Consider the following 19,883-nt stretch of genomic DNA (forward strand, 5'->3'; position numbering starts at 1 on the left):
TGTCTCTCTTTCTCCCTTCCTTCCCCTCTCTCTAAAAATAAATAAAACCTTTTTTTAAAAAAAGGGTCCGAGGTTCAGAGAGAGTGAGGATGGACAATAGGTGGAACATGGGACTCTTACAGCAGGAAAACCATTGTGTCTGATACTCTGATGTCATCATACCTATCAAAATCCTTCAATAAGCTCTCAGGTATTATTACAATACTCAGGCAGCGGAAGGTTATGAGATACAGTTAAGAAATAACTACACTTGAGCCCACACAGCAGAACTTACGCCTGTGTGCGCGCGCACACTGTGCTCCCACCTTCCTCGCCATTTTCCTCTGCTCCCTTCAAGGCTTCCTTACAGGTGCAGTGAAACACCTTATGCATCTTGCTCCCCCACCACCACTCGCACAGACAGGCACACACTGCCCCAGCACCAAGGCCGAGGGAGAGGACTGCGTGACCTGTACCTGGCTCTGCAGGGGCAAGGGCCAACGTGCCACCGCAGACCCAATGTGCAGGCACCACCAGGACCCCAGGGTCCTGCTCTCTGTTTCTATATATGCTCTCCCTCCCTGCCCTTGGCCTTGGCCCTGCCCCCATCCTGTTAGCCCATCTTCAAAGGACATCAGAGACAGGAGAGTCCTTTGGGACCATCTGGTCCATCTTCGAATCTAGCCCCGCCCAGTTTATAGATGCGTAGACCGAGGCAATGGCTCCTTTTCTCCCACAAGGTTCTAGACTGGGCCTCCCGGTTGACTCAGACAGCCTGGTGCACCGGTGTGCACCTCTGGAACCAGGTCATCCTTTCCAGCCAGGCCAACACCCTGTCACAGCGGCCCATTCTCACTGACTATCCCTCTATCTCTGTTCACATTTTTTCCTATTTCAGAAGTTCATGGGCTGTTGTCTGCCCTGGTACCTTTCCCAAGAACATCTTATCTCTTCAACTAGCTCATCAACCCCATGGCTTCTGGGCTCTCCCGCTCCCTTCCCAGTGCTGAGCACAATGCTGAGCACAGACTCCAGACTGTTCCCTCAGGATGGGGCTGCGTTACCAGTCTGGAGGAAGTAGGACATGCCATGGGCTGCACTGTGTGGTGGTTAAACAGTGACTGCTGATTGAAAGCTCTGGAAGCCTAACCCTGAATTATAGGCCAAGGAAACAAAGGAAGGCTGAGTTGGGGCTGGGTTTTTATCCCTGTCTTCCCCCACCCCGGGTGGTCTGCAGAGTCACCTCACCAGCTGTTGGTGGCAGGACCGCTAGAGCAGGCTGGGCATGTGCCGGTGGGAGAGGTCCGCAAGCTGGAAGACACAGAAGTACAGACTGACCCCGAGAGTGAGGCAGGTTGAGACCCAAGCAGGGCTGCTTCCCACTGTCCCAAACCAAGACCCAGTCTGGCTTCCTCCCTCCCTCCCTGCACTGGCGCCATCTCCTTTTGGGACGTCGCCCTTCAGGAAAGAGTTTTCTCCTTCTAATGTGCACCCAGCCCCTCCATTTCGGAGCCTCCTGTCCTCCGTGGAAAGGGCAGGAAGGGCAGGGAAGGTTAGTCCACGCCCCCGGAGCCACAGGCTACATCTGCTGGCCGTTGGCTGCGCACAGCCCCTTCTCCGACCCCTCTGGGGGCTCCAAGTTCAAGCACTCCCCTGACGGCCCCGGGGAGAGTCACTGCTAGCCCACAGGCGCCAGCGCCGCCCCCTCCCCCGCCTCAGCCTCGGAGCTGGGGCCCTAACTCGATTGTGCACTGTTAATCCAGCGAGCGCCGGCGGGCAGAGTAAACAGGCGGCCTCCGAGGTCGCTCCAACTCATCAGTCCCTGCGCTGGGCCGGCTGGCAGACGGCGCCAAGGGGCCGGGGAGGGGGCCTTAGACCCGGGTAGAAAGCCTGATTACTCGCCCCGCCCTCGCAGTCCAGCTATGGGGGTTGGGGCTGGGGGCGGGGAGGCGGGGCGGCGATGTGAATACACTGACGCTGATATTCAGGGGACCTTTGGGACAGGGGCAAAAGCCGCCGCGATCCGGAGTCAACTGGCCTGGCTCTGGCACCTCCTCGCGGTGCGGCCTTGGACAGAATACTGAACCTCTCAGGACCCTAATCTCTTCATCTATACAGCAGGGATAATAATCCTCCCTACTTCGACGGGTTATTACGAAAAATAAGTTAGTTCAAACGCGTTGCCAGCACGTAGTCGGGGCTATGTGGTGGTTAAAGAAGTGAGACGGCACACACTGACCAAGCCAATCCCCAGGACATCCTCCCTCTCGTAACCGGCCCCGAGGGTTCTCAGCTAGGTAGGCTCCAAGCGGAGGATAAGATCCTGAAACTTTGAGAGAGTCAAGAGGGCCGGCCCTAACCTCTCTGGGCCTCAGTTTCCGTCTGTGAAATGGGTATCACCGCTGTGCCTACGTCATGAGCTGTTGTGAGGATTAAACGAGGAAGCGCACGTGCAGAGCCTCTGGATGCGGTAGCCAGGAGTCAGCGCTCGGCGCAGGGCAGCCAGTTCCTATTCCTTCTGAACGTTAGATCTGCACCATCCCTTCCCCACCTCTGCCAGAGAAAGACCTGCACTGCAGGGCGCGAGGGCGGAATACGCAGTATCATTCCCGTTTCTGCGAAGGAAAACACCCCGGCCCCCGGCGCCGGGCCTCCAGCCGCGCTCGTCTGGGCGCGGAGCCGGGCGGCCGCTAGGGGGCAACGCGGCGGCAGGTGCCGAGGGCCGTAGGTACCGCCGGGACGACCGCGAGCACAGGCTCGGGTGCTCGCGACGTGGCAGTCAGGAAGGGTGAGCGCCAGCCCCCTGGCCACCCACGGACTTGCCGGGGCGAGGGTGTCACCGAGAAGTGTCTCGGGGAGACACGGGGCTTAGGCTCCACTCGCCCAGCCCCACTGTTCGCCGTTGTGGGCTTGCAGCATCGGTCTCCACCTCGGTGGGGACTCGAGGACAAGGCGCACACGCCCGCGGGAGTCAGGGGGTGGGGGACGAATGTTTCGAGGAAAGGAAGCAAATTGAGCGGGTCTGGAGTCAGGGGACCCCGAAATCGGACCTGCCTACCCGGGGCACTCCTTGGGCGCGCAGACGCGGATATAGAGATAGAGAGTTGGGGGGAAGCCTCGGGACCCGGCCCGAAGTTCCCCCCCGAAGCTCCCTCCAGCCCTCGAGCTTCTCTCCAGCAGCCTCTCGTTGGGCCTAGTGCTGGACCTGGGCGCGTCTCTACGTGGCGGAAAACTTAGGGGCCCCATGTCCAGTCATCAAGCGAAACAAAGTGGACGCCGTTCATCAGACTTTTAGGGCAGTTCTTGGCAGCAGAGATGTGAGCGGGAGGCACCTGCCGCCAGAGCACGGAAGACAGCGACCCTTGCCTCACTCCCGGTCGCTGGTCCACGGTGCGTCCAGCTCCTAGGCGGCAGGCGACCTGGACTCCGAGATCCTGCCCTCTTAGGCCGGACAGAAAACGCTCAGGGACCCCCTATGGGCACGCAGCTCTGCGTTGAGGTCCGTCCCAGCATCCAAGACGGGACTGAGCGTTCACCTCCCCCCCCACCCCCGGCCCCACCTGGGCGCTCTGGAACTCGGCCGAGTCGCCAGTCCCCGCTGGAAGAATCCCGGAGCGGAGCGCTCTGCCCGGGGCCAGGCCGGGGGAAGCGCCTAGCTCCCGGCCTCCCTAAACTCCCCGTTCCTCAGGGTGGGGGAGGGGGGCTGCTCCTGGGCCGTCCCCCTGCCCCCAAGCTCCCAGCACAGAGCCCTCAGGGAGGTAACGCGTCCGGTATGTGGAGGGAGAGTGTTTCCACGCGGCCTTGATTTCCGAACCAGACTCAGAAAATCCAACTTCCTGTCCCAAGATGAGGCCTTTGTTGTGGCCACTTTCGCCGCTGCCCTTGGGCGGTGTATCCACAGCCCCAACCTGGATTTTAGCATTGTTTTAAATCCGGGAATTAGTCTCTCTCTCTCGGGATCCCCGCCGTCGTAGTGGGGAGAGAGGGAGCAAGGCTGGGGGCCTAAAGCGATGGGGAAAAGGTGAGCAAGGAGGGGCGCCCTCAGAACCAACCGGCTGCCTCCTTCCTTGGCTCTCAATGGAGGTCACCTGGACGGCAGGTGAGAACGCCAACCCACGTCCCTTCCCACGGCACTGAGGACCATTCAGCGCAGCTTCGCAGGTCTGGTGGGGGCGAGGAAGATCGCTCACTTCGGCCTCCTTCTCCCAGGGCTGAAGAAGCAGCACTGAGAAGCGGCAAGATTACCTGGGCTTGACCTTCGGACGTGGGTGCAAGCAGAGGGTGAGCGTTTAGACTGAGGGGCTGCGAGCTCACAGCATGGGGGTGTGCCCACTCCTTCCTTCACCCCTTCGCGGCCTTCAGCCAGGATCCCGCGCTTTAAAAATGCTGTTCCAGGGGTCTCTGCCGTCCTGGACCTGCAGCCTGGACCCCAGCTCCAGGATGGCGTCAGGCGCACCCACCGTACCCCGTGGGGAGCCCCCGGATGCGCGCTGTCTGTAAAAGTACTCATCTGTAAAATGGGAATAATAATTGATAATGATAATGATGATGATAATAATAATAATAATAATAATAATAATAATAATAATAAAACCTCCCTTAGAGAGATGTAGCGAGAATCAAGCAAGTTCATGCATTCAGAGTGCTTTAGCAGCGCCTGGCACATAGCAAGTGGTCAGTGCGAGCTATAAATAACAATAATGGCCTCCACTTGCAGCAAACGCTTGCCCGTGCCACGCTTAACATGCAAAACTAATCATCAAACAGCGCCGTCAGGAAGATGTCTCTAACTCCCACGGCACTGATGAAGAAACAGAGACCTAGGGAGGACCACCAACTTGTTCAGGGCGGCTCAACTGGGAAGCCACAGGACTGGGTTCGCACCCAGGCCAGCTTCTTCCCTTCCCATCCCTGGCGAGGAGGCTGGGAGAGGGGCCCAGCCGCGCGGGGACGACCCCGCGCTCCCTCGGCGGCCTGGAGGGGTGAATCCTTCGCCAAGTGACCAAAAATAGCAACTGGTAGGATCGGAGACCCAGGTGTGCCGCGCCCACGCGGTTCCCACTCGGCCAGACAAGACGGAACTGGCTGAGGTCAGGCCGGGCCGCTGCCTGGCGGCTGGGGGGGTGGTCGCCCGGTGGGGGCGGGGGACGGACCCCCACGTGCGCCTCCTGCCGCTGCTTTGCGAAGCCCTTTGTCGCGAGCAGCCGCGTTCGTGCCGCACTCGGCGGCTTAAAATAAAGACAATGTTCCCAGCCTCCCTGTGGCTAAATCGGGCGCGGGTGCGGGGGCGGTGAGAGAGCTGGGTGGGAGAGCTGCTCCCGGCCCTACCTCCCTTCTCCCTTCGTACCTCAGTTTCCCCATCTGGTCCTGGGACCTAGCCATGGAGCCCCGGGCAGAGAAGTCATGGGGTGGGGTGGGGCGCGGCGGGGCGGGGAGGGGGCCATGGGACGCGTTATTCTCCTGCCTCCTCGGGCTGCACCGCCGTAAAGAGGACAGAGAGGGGCCCTCCGGAGGGGCAGGGGGTAGCTGGACACCCTCCTCTCCCGCCTACAAAATAAGTGTTTTTATTTCTACAGGGACGTGTGCAGAGGCGGTGGGAGAAGAGAAAAGGGAGACCAAGGAGACTGGGGGGAGGGGGCAAAAAAAGAGAAAGCCTGATTCAGACTCGGAAATGGATGTTGAGCTTGGAGGCCTAACACCCCCACACCCAGCCACGTGTATGCGCACAAGTGTTCGCAGCCCCACCGCGCCCAAGAGCCACAGCCACACACCAGGACCACCCAGCAGGGGGCAGCCCGAGTTCCAGCCCAGGGGCAGGGACTGGTCGAGTACGGACCGACGCCTGACCCACTGGCTGATCAGGGATGGGAGGGGGTGCTCAGATGCCTCTCCAAGCTGCACTATCTCCTCGACCTCAGAAGGGAGGTGGACTGGGTGCTTGCTCTAGCCTCCGCAGGCTTTGAGAAGTGAGGATGCCCCCACATGTACCCGCCACGTGTGCCTACCATGGCTGCTGGCCAAGCCCCAGGGACTCCAGTGTCTCTCCACCTGGCTCCACTGGTGGCTGGGCTCCAGCCCCACGTTGCCCGCAGGCATCAGAAGTGAGAGGGCGTACTTGGTGGGGAAATGGGCAGCGGGAAAGTGGTGGGGCAGGTCCCAAACCCTGATGGCTCCAGAGCCCTGGGCCTAGAGCTTAGGGACCTTCCTCCAAACACTCACCCACCGCAGATTCGTGACGATTCTCCTCTTTGGTTTCCTCATCCACACAATGGGGACAATGGATGATCGCGCTCCTGCCTTCCCCCCAGGGCTTCACTATGGCCCAGTGGGGCAAAGCACACAGCAGCCCAGCAGGTGCCGCCCCATCTCTCCTTCGTGGTCAGCTCCCCAGGAGGCCTCTAGGACCAGGTGAGAGCGGTGCAGGACCCAAGTCTCTATGGCAAAGGGCCCCCCAGGGGCTCTGTCTCTGAGGAAACTCAACACAAATCCAAACTGGCGGGGGAGGGGGTGGCTGGCCAAGCAGTGGGGCTGAGGTGAGACAAAGGGCAGGTTTGTCACTTCCCAGGTACACACCTGTGAGCCCCGAGTGGGAGTCAGGGGAGACAGAGTTTGACAAGCTGGGAGGAGAGCTGTCTGTCTGCCTGTCTGTCTGTCTTCCAAGTGGAAGCTGGGGGTGGAACAGGCAGGGAGATAGAGGCTGCCTCACTTGTCAGAATTAACAAGTTCCACAGTTAGGCGATATTCAGACACACACCAAATACAGACACGCGTGTACACACGCATCCTGGCTCCAGACCAACAGGTTGACACCTGTATTTCCAAAGGCTGCATGGTGACGTGAGTACTCAGGGGCACACGTGTGCAGGGCACTCAGCATTGCGTGGAGCAGGCACACAGCCCCCCCCACCCCTGAAAATCAGACACCCATACACCGGGTTTGCAGCAGGGACTAACACAAAAGCACACAGCCCGGCCCACGGGCACGTCCGCTCAGCCCCGGGGCGGGTGCACCAGCCCTCTGGGTCTGTTCCAAGTCGGAGCCTCTCACATGAGTCCCAATGTGTCATTTCCAAACAGAAGGAATCTAGCTCCTTCGCAGCAGGGAGAAGAACAGGGTGTGGGGCTGGGTGGGTGGGTGGGTGGGCATGTGGGCATGTGCAGGGGGGTGGAGAGCGTGTGTGAGGGAAGGAGGCATGTGAGCCCCGGGGAGCATGTGTCGGCCACGGTGCCTGCGGGCTGGGGGCTCCAAGGTTGGGTGGGGGAAGGAGCCTGAGGAAACAGAGTGTGCTTTTGTGAGGGTGTGTGTGCGCCGCTGAGTCTGTGTGCAGTGGGTGTGGGTGTTTGTCTCTCTGCATCCGCCTTCTCTCTCGCTCTGGACTTTTAGCCTTCCTGGGCTCGTCTTCCTCATGGCCTGCCCCCTCCCTCTCGGGGCTCAAGTTGGGGACCCTGGTGGAGGAGGGGGGCATGCTCCAGGTCCCCGTCCAACCCCAGACGTTGCCTGAGACTCCCCTCCAGCTCCCCTCCCTTCCTTTCCTCCCTCCCTCTCTCTCCCTTCCTCCCTCCCCCCCAACCCAGGCTGGCGTGCCAGGGGGTGGGACATGCCAATCACTGGCTGTGCCTCTCCGGCTGCCAGCACAGGACGCAGCTACCCCCCGGGAGCCAGGTGTTTGGGTGCCTGGAGCCACCGCCGGCCCCCAGGAAGTGGTGGGGTTGAGGACCCTACAGACCCCTCTCCGGCCCCATGGTGAGTACATTTGGAAGGGTTTGGGAGGGGCCTCACTGAGGTGAGGGCTGGAGAAGCCGGGTCCTGGGATCTAGGCAGGGACCGGACTACAAGGAAATGAGGATGGACCCCAAAGAGAAGAGGGGGCTGGGGAGGGGGCTAGAGGCCGAGGGGGCTCTGCAGCATTGAACCCTGGCTGCTCCAAACACCCTACCCCCTGGCTTTGCGTGGATACACCTGATGTTTGGGGGGGGGGTCAACTGGCAGAGGAGATGGAGACCCCCTTTGGAAGCTGGACCTGGAGCCCAGAAGGGATCAGGCCACCACGTAGCAGGCACAGCCCCCGGAAGCCCAGGGAAAGAGCGGGAAGGGCAGGGGGTCAGGGGGCAGTGCTTGCCATCTAGCGTCCTGTGGGAGGTTGATCCCCACTATTGGGGTACCAGTCCCAGAACCCCTCCTCTCCTCCCCCTTAGGGAATTCTGAATCCCACCACCCCCATCCACCTTCAGCCCCCCCAAGATGGACTGAACCAGGCTGCTGGCCAGATGGACAAGCTGGATGCCAAGGTGGGTGTTGGGCCAGAAGCCAGCAGGAGAACAGGCCAAGAGCCCCAGGGCTCTCCGGGGACAAATGGGCACATGGATGGCCATGCTTGTCCAGGAACATGGTGCCGACATGTACAGGGGACCAGAGGGCACTCCCAGTGTTCTCGGTGCCTTGGGCTACCTCAGGGCAGGTCTCAGTCCTAGGGCACCAATGCCACATACCCGTCCCAGTACCCCCAGGCTCCACGGTGCGGGAATGGGCTGGGAGCCTCAAGCCTTGATCCTTGCAGAGTTGCCCATTCCTGGGCTGGCGGCCGGGGAGGGATGGTCAGCTGTCATGGGTCCTTCAGACAGTGCTGCTTAGGTGTGATGGGTGCCAGCGGACAGAGGGTGCACCTCCTCCCACAAAATGCACCTGCAGCTCCACCCAGACTGACCCAGGCCCTGACCAGCTGGCGGGAAGGAGTCAGAGTGTCTCCTGCACCCCGAGAGTCTCCTGCTCCCCGAGCTGTCTGCGGAGAGCTAGTTGTCTGCCCCCTGACCTCAGCCACTGGGCAAGCCCCGATCGTGGTCTCCAGTGTGACATGGAAGGCAGAGTGGCAGGGCGGGGAGGAGGTGGCAAGATGAGACAGGGCTGCCAGAGATTCCACTCTTGGCTCCTGGGTTGGGGCCTGGAGGTCTGAGAGCTGAACCCAAAGCCAAAAGAGGGGTTAGGCAGAGGTCACGTCACACCTAGAAAGGAACCTCCCCATCGTCCAGGTGGAGAGACTGAGACTGACAAAGGAGAAGCGACATGTTTGTGGCCCCAGAAGGGATATTTAGTGGTCCAAGTGGGGCTTGGACCCCGTTCTCCTCATCCTCAGTGCAACACTCCCACCTGCCTGAGCAGGATGGTGGGGCTGGGGAGCGGCAAGCCCTGGGAGGCAGGGGCTTGGGCTCTGGCAGGTGGCGGGTGGGGAGAAGTGGGTGACTATCTCACTGGGTTTCTGCTCCGCTGCGATGCCATGGTGATGCCTAGAAGGATGGGGGAGGGAGGGAGAGAGAAGAAAGGAAGTGGGGATGGGAGCACAGGAGGGAAGAGCAGGGGGCGAACGGAGAGGGGCAGGAGGGCACAGCACTTCTGACGCTTCCTGGAGAGTGCGGTCCAGGGCCCAGCCTGCTAACCTAACTGCCAGGCCCTGGAACGGTCCGGCTGAAGTCTGGCCGCCCCTGAAGATCCATCCACAGTGAGGGTATTTGGCAGTGGTGCCGGGGCTGAGCTCCTCTTCTGGCTCAGCCATGCATTTGTGAGCATTTAACTCCTGGCTGCTCCCCCCACCCTACCCCCCAGGGCTAGATGCTGCTTCCGGTGGAGACTGTTGAGCCTGAAAGTGTGATAAATTGTATCTGTTTGCCCTCTGGTTTCCAAGGCCAGGCATCAGAGGTGGAAGTTTTATGTACCTTTAATGCGTCTAGAGCTACCTTCAGAAAAAAGTTAAGCCAGGGGGAGAAAGCTACCTCTGACAGCCTGGCCCCAAGAGAAGAGACAGGTCCCTACACGTGTGAGGTCCCAGCTGCCCAGCGGCACCACCCCCACCTTTACCTCCTTCTCCCCAATATTGCCTGTTCCTTCCAGTCTGGGTTCTGCGGGCTCCCAGGCCCAGAATCACAAGATGGCTTCGCTCCTCCTCCTTGAATCTTTTACCAGCACCCCCCCAATCTCTGCCTCCCCTTCTCCACTCCACTGCCAATGCTCAGGTTGAGGGGACCCTAGTGCTCAGGAATCCCACTCCCAGCAATCTCGCCCAGCCTCCCCACCCCTTGGCTCCCTCCCCTCCCCTTTCCTCTCACCATCCAGATCCACAGCCCCCGGGGATTTGTCCAGGGCACTGGCGGTCAATAGTCTGGCCTGCCCTGTGAGAGGCTCTGACCTCATCCCTTAACCGTTTGAGTCCAGGATGACTTCTTCCTCCCCTGCACTGGCAGGCGCCGCCCCACGCCCCTGCCTGTCTTATTCCCTCACTCCCTCTTGGGTGGCAGGTGAATCAGGGTTTCCTTGGTCCATTCCTGGTCCACAGAAGACAATGCCAGGGGCTGTTCTTCTCCTGTGTTCTCAAGCCAGGCAGGGCCTCACCTCAGGGACAGGGACCTGGCAGGTGAGGAAATACAGAACCAGAGGGAACAGAGGGACCATACTCTGGATCTGGTCCCGACCCCTGCGGGCTCATCCTCATGCCCCTGGGCCTGAAACCAAGCAGGACGACTCCAAGGATACAGTCATGTATTTATTCCACAAACGTTTATTGAGCAGCTACTATGTGCTAAGCCCTGGGCGAAGGAAGTGAATGAGGCAGACACAGCCCCCACCCTGCCTCTCAGAGAGCTACAGCGACGCCTCCGCCTCTCACCCCACTGTCACCATACATCACACAGACAGACGGCAGGTCCTGTCACGCACACTCAGGCCAGGTCCTAAAGGAAGGACTGACTCCTCGCTATCGGCTGGCTTGCACGCGAGGGTTTGGTCAAGCTTGTCCAGGTGGTGGAGGAGGCTGCTGAGCCCCCCGCCCCCACAAGAGCAGTTTCGAGGGGGGTTCTGAGAGGCTCGTCTCAGAGACAGACTGCCTGGGCCCGGATCCTGGTGGCGTTGCCGATGAACTCGCTGCAAGGTCCTCGGAGGCTTAGAGACCCTCAAGCAAATTGTCCCTTTGGCAAATTGAGGGTAATAGAATCTACTTTGCAAGGAATTATAATGGGTCAGTTAAATTATGTGTATAATGTGGCCGTGCCAGGTGGCTCAGTTGGTTGGAGCGTCATCCTGTACACCAAAAGGTTGCCAGTTTGGTTCCCGGTCAGTTCCCAGTCAGTTCCCAGTCGGGGCACATAGGGGAGGCTACTGATCAATGTCTCTCCCTCTCTGTCTGTCTCTGTCTCTCTCTGTCTGTCTGTCTGTCTCTCTCTTTCTCTCCCCCTTCCTCTCTCTATAAAAGCAATAAACATATCCTTGGGTGAGAATTAAAAATCATAATAATGTATATAATGGTTACAGCCATGTCTGGTATATTGTGAGCAGTCAGTAAATACCATTTGCTATGATAATAATGTTATTACCTCTGGCCAGGTAGCTCAGTTGGTTAGAGCATCATCCCAATAAGCCAAAGCTGTGGGTTCAAGTCCCAGTCAGGGTACGAACCATACAAGAACCAACCAATGAATGCGTAAATAAGTGGAACAACAAATCAGTGCTTCTCTCTGCCCCCCTTTCTAAAAATCAATAAAATAATATTACTATTATTATTTAAATTAAATAATATTACTATTACTATTATTAGTAGTAGTAATTAAAAGCTCCCAAAAACTCTCATCAGGAAACCATAATCCTGGATAGAAAAGCACCTCCCCGTTTCCTTGCCACCTTCCTGTACCCCAGAAGTGACACCCTCAGAGGATGAGTTGCAATGCATCCCTACGAAGTGACTCAGCCCCCACCACTTCTTGTTCTTATGAACGCGGTTGCCACGTTCTTGTTCTTATGCAGTAGAGCACACACCCTCACCCACAAACACGCACCCGACAGAAGAGCCATCCAGCGAGACAAGGGTACAGACAGGGCTTAAAGCTGGGCAGAGGCAGTGCCAAGGACTTCCTGGGGGAGTCCTCTCCCCAACCCCTGCGCCCACCCCCACCCCCTGTGGATGTTTCGCAGTATATGCTAGGCAGATCCAGCCTCCAGCCTCCCTTTCAACCAGGTGGCTGACTCTAAGCCCTTCCTTTGCAGAAATCCTGGGGCTGCCGAACCCTAGCACCCCGACTCTCAGCCCAGAGCACCAACCCCCAGCTCGACCAGCTGCAGTCATAGGAAGCCCCGTTCTTTTGCAGCCATAATCCTGCCACCTGGCAGTCGCCTTGAACAGTCAGAGAACTGCCCCCAGCCCAGGGTTAAGGAGACTCGCCCAAGGGCACACAGCAGAGACCAGAGCAGAAACCTCCTCCTGAGCGAATCTCTGTCCCAGAGAGGTTCGGGGGAGGACTGGCTTGCTTCTGATGGAGGAGGAAAGGCAGGGTCTTTGACAGCTGCCCTGAGCTGCGTCCCAGGAGCTCAGAAGCCCCAGGGGTGGTAAGAATCAGGGTCTGGTTCCCCAGAACCTCTAGTCTTCTCCTTCCCCCCTTTGTTTCAGATGAGAGGCCTTAGGCCTTACAGCTCATAGGTCAGCCCAGTAGGAAGAACGCAGGCGGACAGAGTCCCAGCTCCCCCACTTCCTGTGAGAGACCATCAGGGAGTCATTCAGCCACACCCCCCAGCATCTTCATCTATAAAACACAGCGTGGACCACAGTGTGGGGGTTGCAGGATGGGGGGAGGATAAGGGAACTAAATGGTAATGGAAAGAAATGCAATTTAAAAAAAACAAAAAGAGCTAAGAGCCCCCCACCCCGCGCTGAGGTGCACCGTAGATTAAGGGAAGTAATATCGTACATCGAGTGCCTAGTGTGGAGGAGGTGACTCATTCTGGTGGCTAGCAGTTTAAGGTGAGAAAGTTAGCCCTGGCCAGTGTGACTCGGTTGGTTGGAGTGCTGTCCTATAAACCAAAAGGTTGTGGGTTCAGTCCCCGGTCGGGGCACGTAGGAGAGGCAACTAATCAATGTTTCTCACATCAATGTTTTTCTTCCTCTCTCTCCCTCCTCTTTCGCCTCTCTCTAAAATCAGTAAGCATGTCCTTGGATGAGGATATTTTTTAAAAAATGAGAAAGTTGGAAGGGGCTTCTAGCCATTAAGGAGAAGGACTCCAGCCTCCTCACTTCCAAGGACCCCTTCTTCTCTCAGGTCCCCCCCTTCTGAAGCCTTTTTTTTTCTTTTTTAATTCATCGAAGCCTTAGCTAGCTTCCAGCGAGAGCTTGGCAGCGGTCACGATGGGCAGCGGTTCCCACCTCGAGGCCTGGCTGAGAGGACACGTAAGCCGTCGGCTTCTGCAGCCTCAGCTCGGGGACTTGGGACCTTTCTGTTCAGCATCTTGAGATGTTGGTTGCAGGGTCCTGTAAACTCTTCGCAGACACCAGGCTGGTCCAACTGCTCCACTGTACAGAGGAGCAGTACGGGGACCCGAGAGGGGCCGTGCCTGGGTCTGAGAGGGAAGGGCCAGGGCCAGAGCGGTTGGGCGGCACATCAGCATGAGGAGTCAGGAATAATAACCGAGGCCTTTAACTGAGCGTCATTTCAGAGCCAGGTGCACTGGATGCTGTTGTCCCCATCAGCTGGGGGATGCAGGGCAGCTGGGACAGGAAGGGCTAAGCGATTGCTGACGATTGCACAGCCAGGGAGGGCAGCTCTGAGACTCAGAGCCAGGGCTGTCTGTGGTCCACGATGCTGGAGTCAGTCGGGCGAGGTGAGGGAGGCACTCGCCTCAGAGTAAAACTCAGGATAAACACTGTAGTAATGTAACATTTTCAGAACTCAAACAGCAAACTACAGCCCACAGGCGGTGGGGCCGTCTGCTTTTGTAAATAAAGTTTCTTTGGAACCGGGGCCAGGATGAGGGCGAGGCAGGATAGAGGTGTGTGTGTGAGTGCAGCGTGGGGGCCTGTCTTTGTGTAAAATTTTATTATGGATGTTTTGCCTTAATCTCCACTTTTAAGTATTACTTTGCACTGTTATTTTCTTGATGACTGAGTTTTGGGGGCACCTCCTTAAATTGTGCACCCAAGGCAAGTGCCTAACTTGCCTGCCCCTCGTCCTATCTCTACAATGATAAGGACCAGGTGCAGTGGTGGGTGGAGTGCTTGGCCCCCGCTCGGAAGGAGGCCCCTACAGCTGTGAAGGAGCGGGGCCAGCAGGCTCCTCTTCCTAATAAAGCCTTTTCACGGTTTGGCTCAGGTTGCCGCTGGGTGCTACAGCGCCGCCTGGAGGCCCCTGGGAGTTGGGGGGTGGGCAGCACCTAATCAAGGAGCTGGGACACCTGGAGCAACACGATGCCGGCTCCCCCCTTTTCTCCAGGCCTCAGTTGTTCCATTTGTGCAACGGGCATTAAACGGCACTGGGTTCAGATCAGAGGGACCAGAGGTGAGCGGGGCAACCTGTCAAGGCTGGTGTCCAAATCCCGCCAAATCCCGCTTCCTACCTTACTCGTGTATCTTGTGCAAATTCTCTTGCTTTTCTCAGCCTCAGTTTCTTCTCTGGAGAGAAGAGCAATGCCTGGGTCATAGGCTCCCCGTTACCATTACTGTAATAAGGCACAGGGGCGCTTTGAGCCGCGTCTGGCATGCAGCGAGCGCCAAATAACAGCGATGATTGGTGCCTGCTGCCACTGTCGTGGGGTCGGGCGCTCCTGGGCAGCAGGGAGCCCTCACGGCCCCACGCGCTAAGAGTCATGGGAGCCTCTGCGCCAGGGCTGTTCCGGGCACTTCACATCTGTCGGCTCCTTTAAGCCTCGCAGCAGCTCCTTGATTTGTGAGCTAGGGACTAGTGCTACCCCGTGTAATCTCTCAGAGATTACACACGCAGGCGAGGGGCAGCCTGGACTCGAATGCACACAGTGTGGCTCCGGAGCCTGGGTCCTTCACCCAGGATGTTCAGCGTGCCCCTCATGTGCAAACTGTCCCGGACACACCGGCGGCCATGGTCCTTCTTGCTTGTGGGGCACTCTCTGGCCTCTCCACACTGAGAGTCACTCTCACACACTGATAGTTCACTACGAGCTGTTGCCCACAGGCATGACGCTCTAATCTCTCTGTCACAGACCAGGTCTCCAGGAACACCAGGGCTTGGTGAGCCCTTGTCCAGAATCTCTCCCATGGACGTTTTCCCACAACACAGCCCCTGAAGCCACAGCTGCAGGTAGGAGGAGACCCCAGTCTCTTCAATGGACAGATGGATGCCTGAGGCCCAGAACAGGAGAGGACCTGCCCAAACACAGCTGGGGCGCCGCCTGCCTGGCCAGGAAGTCACTAAGAGTCCTTGCTCTTCCCTTTCCCCACACTTAGCGCCTGGGCTGGACTCCAGTTTCAAGAACAGTCTGGGGGATCTTCCCGTTCTCCTTGCTGCCCCCCACTCAGCTGGAGTCCGGGAACAGAGTGGGGAGACAGAGGGGCCTCCCACACCCCATCTGGGGCCAGAGCCCGCTTATCTGGGAGCTGAGTCCCCTGCCCCCGCTGCCTGCTTTTACTGCAGACCTTCTGCCACCAGGCGCATCCGGGCCCAGCACGGCCCTCCCTGCTGTGCTCACAGAGGCTTGGAGGCAGCTCCACGCACTGCCCAACCCTCTCTCTCTCTCTGGACCCCCCAACCCCCCCCACAGACACACATTTACACATAGCACCCCTCTGCTCTCATCTCTTGCCCCTTCTCTTCTCTGGAGCCCTGCCCTGCCTTCTCATGTCTCCTTATTTGATGGAATTATCCCCCTGGAGCTCCACGTGCTCAAAGAGAAGGAGAAAGTGGGTTCTAACCATCCTCCCCGCCTGTGCCACCGTGACCAGGCCTTGCAGCCCTGGTTGCCTCAGTGAAGCAGGGCTCCTAAGAGGCCTTCCTCCAAGAGATGTCCGACAGTTAGATTCAGTAATTCAATGAAGTGCTTAGCACTGTGTCTGGTGTGTAGTAACTGCTCAGTAAATGAGAGCTTTAATAAAATTGAGTGAAACACTTTGAGAATTTGGCAGTGCCGTGTACAGAGCGCGTCTCCCAACTCTGCCATGTGACTTAGGCGAGACAAGAATTAGTCGCAATTTCCCAAGGAGAAAATTGAGGCCCAGAGTCTGAATGGTGAAGCTGGAATGAGGACTCGGATGTCTGGATTCCAGAGCTGACCCCACCCCCACGCTGCTGGCAAACCCATTCATGGCCGGGGCCGTGCGTTATAAATGACTGTGTGCAGGCACCAGAACAGGAAGGGACCAGCCAGTCAGGGGGGGCGATGATGTCTGGCCTGAAGCTCTGGGAGGGTGGAGGCTGTGTTCTCCGCACCTGCCACTCCAGGCAGTGGGAGGTCTCCGGCGGCCCAACCGAAGCCCCCGTCCTCTCTTTTCAGGTGATGATCTCCCCTTGAGGAAGCCTTGTCCTGTGACTAGAGGAAGGGGCTGCGCCCTGAGCCCCCCACCCGGCCACCATGAATTCCTCGGCCCCGCCTGCTGTCAGCCCCAACATCACCGTCCTGGCACCAGGAAAGGGTCCCTGGCAAGTGGCCTTCATCGGGATCACCACGGGCCTCCTGTCACTGGCCACAGTGACAGGCAACTTGCTGGTACTCATCTCCTTCAAGGTCAATACAGAGCTCAAGACGGTCAACAACTACTTCCTGCTCAGCCTGGCCTGCGCTGACCTCATTATCGGCACCTTCTCCATGAACCTCTACACCACGTACCTGCTCATGGGCCACTGGGCCCTAGGCACGCTGGCCTGCGACCTCTGGCTGGCCCTGGACTATGTGGCTAGCAACGCATCTGTCATGAACCTGCTGCTCATCAGCTTTGACCGCTACTTCTCCGTGACCCGGCCCCTGAGCTACCGCGCCAAGCGCACACCCCGCCGGGCGGCCCTGATGATCGGCCTGGCCTGGATGGTTTCCTTCGTCCTCTGGGCCCCCGCCATCCTCTTCTGGCAGTACCTGGTAGGGGAGCGGACGGTGCTGGCCGGGCAGTGCTACATCCAGTTCCTCTCCCAGCCCATCATCACCTTTGGCACAGCCATGGCCGCCTTCTACCTCCCCGTCACGGTCATGTGCATACTCTACTGGCGCATCTACCGGGAGACGGAGAACCGGGCCCGGGAGCTGGCGGCTCTGCAGGGCTCCGAGACGGCAGGGAAGGGGGGCGGCAGCAGCAGCAGCTCAGAACGGTCCCAGCCAGGGGCTGAGGGCTCAGCGGACACCCCTCCAGGGCGCTGCTGTCGCTGCTGCCGGGCCCCCAGGCTGCTGCAGGCCTACAGCTGGAAGGAGGAGGAGGAGGAGGACGAAGGCTCCATGGAGTCCCTCACGTCCTCTGAGGGCGAGGAGCCTGGCTCCGAGGTAGTGATCAAGATGCCCATGGTGGACCCGGAGGCGCAGGCCCCCACCAAGCAGCCCCCACGGAGCTCCCCGAACACTGTCAAGAGGCCGACTCGGAAGGGACGTGAGAGAACGGGCAAGAGCCAGAAGCCCCGCGGGAAGGAGCAGCTGGCCAAGCGGAAGACCTTCTCACTGGTCAAGGAGAAGAAGGCGGCTCGGACCCTGAGCGCCATCCTGCTGGCCTTCATCCTCACCTGGACACCATATAACATCATGGTGCTGGTGTCCACTTTCTGCAAGGACTGCGTCCCCGAGACCCTGTGGGAGCTGGGCTACTGGCTCTGCTACGTCAACAGCACGGTCAACCCCATGTGCTACGCCCTCTGCAACAAGGCCTTCCGGGACACCTTCCGCCTGCTGCTGCTCTGCCGCTGGGACAAGCGGCGCTGGCGCAAGATCCCCAAGCGCCCTGGCTCTGTGCACCGCACCCCCTCCCGCCAGTGCTGATGGCCCCTCGCCCTCTTCCCTCCACCCCTGTCCCTGGGAGAGCCCAGAGCCCAGTAAACGGCGGACAGGGGCTGTGACCTCAGACCCTGGGCCCTGCTCAGGCCTCTCCAGGCTTCCCAGGCCCCGAGGTCACCTTCCCGAGGAGCCCAGAGAGACGCTGCCAACTTTCTACACTTTGCTATTCCCAGGCAGGGAGCAAACCTGGGGAACTGGTTTTTCTGTTCCCTGCTGGGTGGGAATGGGCTCTTCACCAGGAAGAAGGCTCAGGAGGAGGATCTGGCCTTTGGATTCCTTGTTTGCTTTTAGGCAGGAAGTCTGCTGGGAGCCAGCAGGACAGCCTGGGGAAAGAGGGTTTACTATCACTGTCATCCTTGGCCCCCTGGACGGCCTGGATTGGGGTGGGAATGGCGCCCCCTGGGGCCACATCAAGGAACTGGCACGAAACGTTGAGAGAAAAGCTTGGCTCAAAGGGACCAGCCCCTGGCTGGGGATCCCCTCCCACCACAGGCACAGCCCACTCAGCTGGGCCCTAGGCACACTCTCCAGGACTGTCCAGCCTCCCTACCAATGTCCTCAGAGCATCCCTATGTGGGTCACCCCCAAGGCAAATGTCCAAGCATCAGCAAGACAATGGCACCAGGGGGACCAGCTTGGCTAGTCACACATCAAGCCTTGAGGCAGCAGCAGGACCAGGCCCCAGGTATCCTGACTGTCCCTCTATGCCGTTTCCCTGGAGTGGGAGGCAGGGGCGCCTGCTGTCCAGCCTCACACCTGTGTGCCCTGCCCGAGAGAAGCCCTCAGTCCCTCCCCGGCTCCCAGCCACCACCTGGATAGGTTTGCCCCTGCAGACCCTGCCAGGCCTCCTGCATGCTGCGTGCCCCTGGCCCGCCCCCCACAGGCCTGGCCAGGCCAACAGGTTCTCTCCTGCCAACTTCCCAGTCCCACCCATGCATGGTCTCCCAGCCACCCTTACCTCCAGGCCCAGCCTGGCCCCAAATATTCTTTCCTTCCACCCTCAGCAAGTGCTGAGTCTGTGAATAAAGCCACATAATCAGCGGATGCTAAGGATCCTTCCTCCCTGTGTTGGACCAAGGACCTGGTCTTAGGCCAGGGCAAGATGGGGCAGGGAATGGGGGTCACCTCCCTGACGGTGACCCCAGGAGGGGCAGCACTGCGTGGCTGGGTCTACTGAAACCTGTGGACCCCAGCACCCCAGTGCTCCCGGCTCAGGTGAGAAGGGCTGTAATGGGCGGACCAGGAGACTGGAAAGAGAAAAGCTAAGCTAAATAAACTGCCCCTGCCCATAGGCCAGCATATTCTCTATCAGCTTTGCCATCTGTGGCTCTTTTGGGGGCCCTGTCACACCCTGCAAGGACCAAACTGGCCCAAAGCCCCATCTTCAGATGGGGAGACTGAGGCCCACTGATCCAGGAGGACTCTTCAAGCTTACCCCACAAAGCAACACCCGGGCTTTGGGGCAGCAGTGGTCCTCGAAGTGTGGTTGTCATCAGAGATCCTCCAGGACACCCTTAGGTTCTGTGAGTCACTGGAAGGACACACGGAACTCAGCCAAGCTGTTGTACTCAGCCAAGTTCATGGTTGTAGTTTATTGCGGTGAAAGGGTACAAATTAAAATCAGCAAAGAATAAAGGCACAGAGAGCGGGGTCCAGCAGACAGCAGGTGCAAGCTTCCAGTGGAGTCACGGGAGAGCACTTAATTCTCTCAGCAGTGCCGTGTGACATATGCTCCAAGTGTCGCCAACCAGGAAAGCTCACCCGAGCCTTGCTGTCCGGGGGTTTTACTGGAGGCTGCTTGTGTAGGCGCGGCCAACCTCAGTGACTTAGTCTCCAGCCCCTCCAGAGGTTACACTGTGACCATGTGGCCCAGCGCCCCCACTATAAATCACGTTGTTAGCATAGACAATCTGGCATGGCTTGGGCCCCCAGGTCAGCAGGGACAGTCTTGTCAGGCAGGATAGTCCAAGGGCTTCGGAGCTGCCTCCCAGGGGCCAAGCAGGGCCAACCTCGCTCTGGAATATGTAAAGTTTGGAAAGCCTTTACCTACTCAGCGAGTCCTGCAGCGCGCAGTGGTCCTAACCAGTAGCCTCAGCATCGCCCGGGAACTTGCTAGACGTGTAAGTTCTCAGGGTCACTCTGGATTTACTGGACTCAAAAC

The 19,883-nt window shown here is 58.8% G+C and overlaps 2 protein-coding genes across 3 annotated transcripts in view; both read left to right on the plus strand.

Annotated features, from left to right (window-relative positions):
* The window catches only part of LOC112317379 (solute carrier family 22 member 6-like), a 33,247-nt gene extending 21,162 nt beyond the window's left edge, over positions 1-12,085 (plus strand). The window contains 2 exon segments of the mRNA XM_071221359.1: positions 8,176-8,268; positions 12,005-12,085. Of these exon segments, the coding sequence (XP_071077460.1) occupies positions 8,176-8,268; positions 12,005-12,085 (174 nt within the window).
* On the plus strand, positions 7,073-18,766 carry CHRM1 (cholinergic receptor muscarinic 1). 2 transcript variants are annotated; one of them, XM_053925521.1, is made up of 4 exons: positions 7,073-7,094; positions 7,613-7,723; positions 8,176-8,268; positions 16,247-18,766. In XM_053925521.1, exon 4 carries the CDS (start codon positions 16,325-16,327, stop codon positions 17,705-17,707), a length of 1,383 nt encoding a protein of 460 aa, XP_053781496.1. In that variant the 5' UTR covers positions 7,073-7,094; positions 7,613-7,723; positions 8,176-8,268; positions 16,247-16,324; the 3' UTR covers positions 17,708-18,766. The 2 variants fall into 2 exon arrangements, with proteins under 2 accessions (XP_053781496.1, XP_024430093.1); XM_024574325.3 differs by lacking the exons at positions 7,073-7,094; positions 8,176-8,268 and having other exon boundaries at positions 7,167-7,723.
* The last annotated feature ends 1,117 nt before the right edge of the window (positions 18,767-19,883 follow it).

Source organism: Desmodus rotundus, chromosome 5 (assembly GCF_022682495.2).
Source record: "Desmodus rotundus isolate HL8 chromosome 5, HLdesRot8A.1, whole genome shotgun sequence".
Lineage (NCBI taxonomy): Eukaryota > Metazoa > Chordata > Mammalia > Chiroptera > Phyllostomidae > Desmodus > Desmodus rotundus.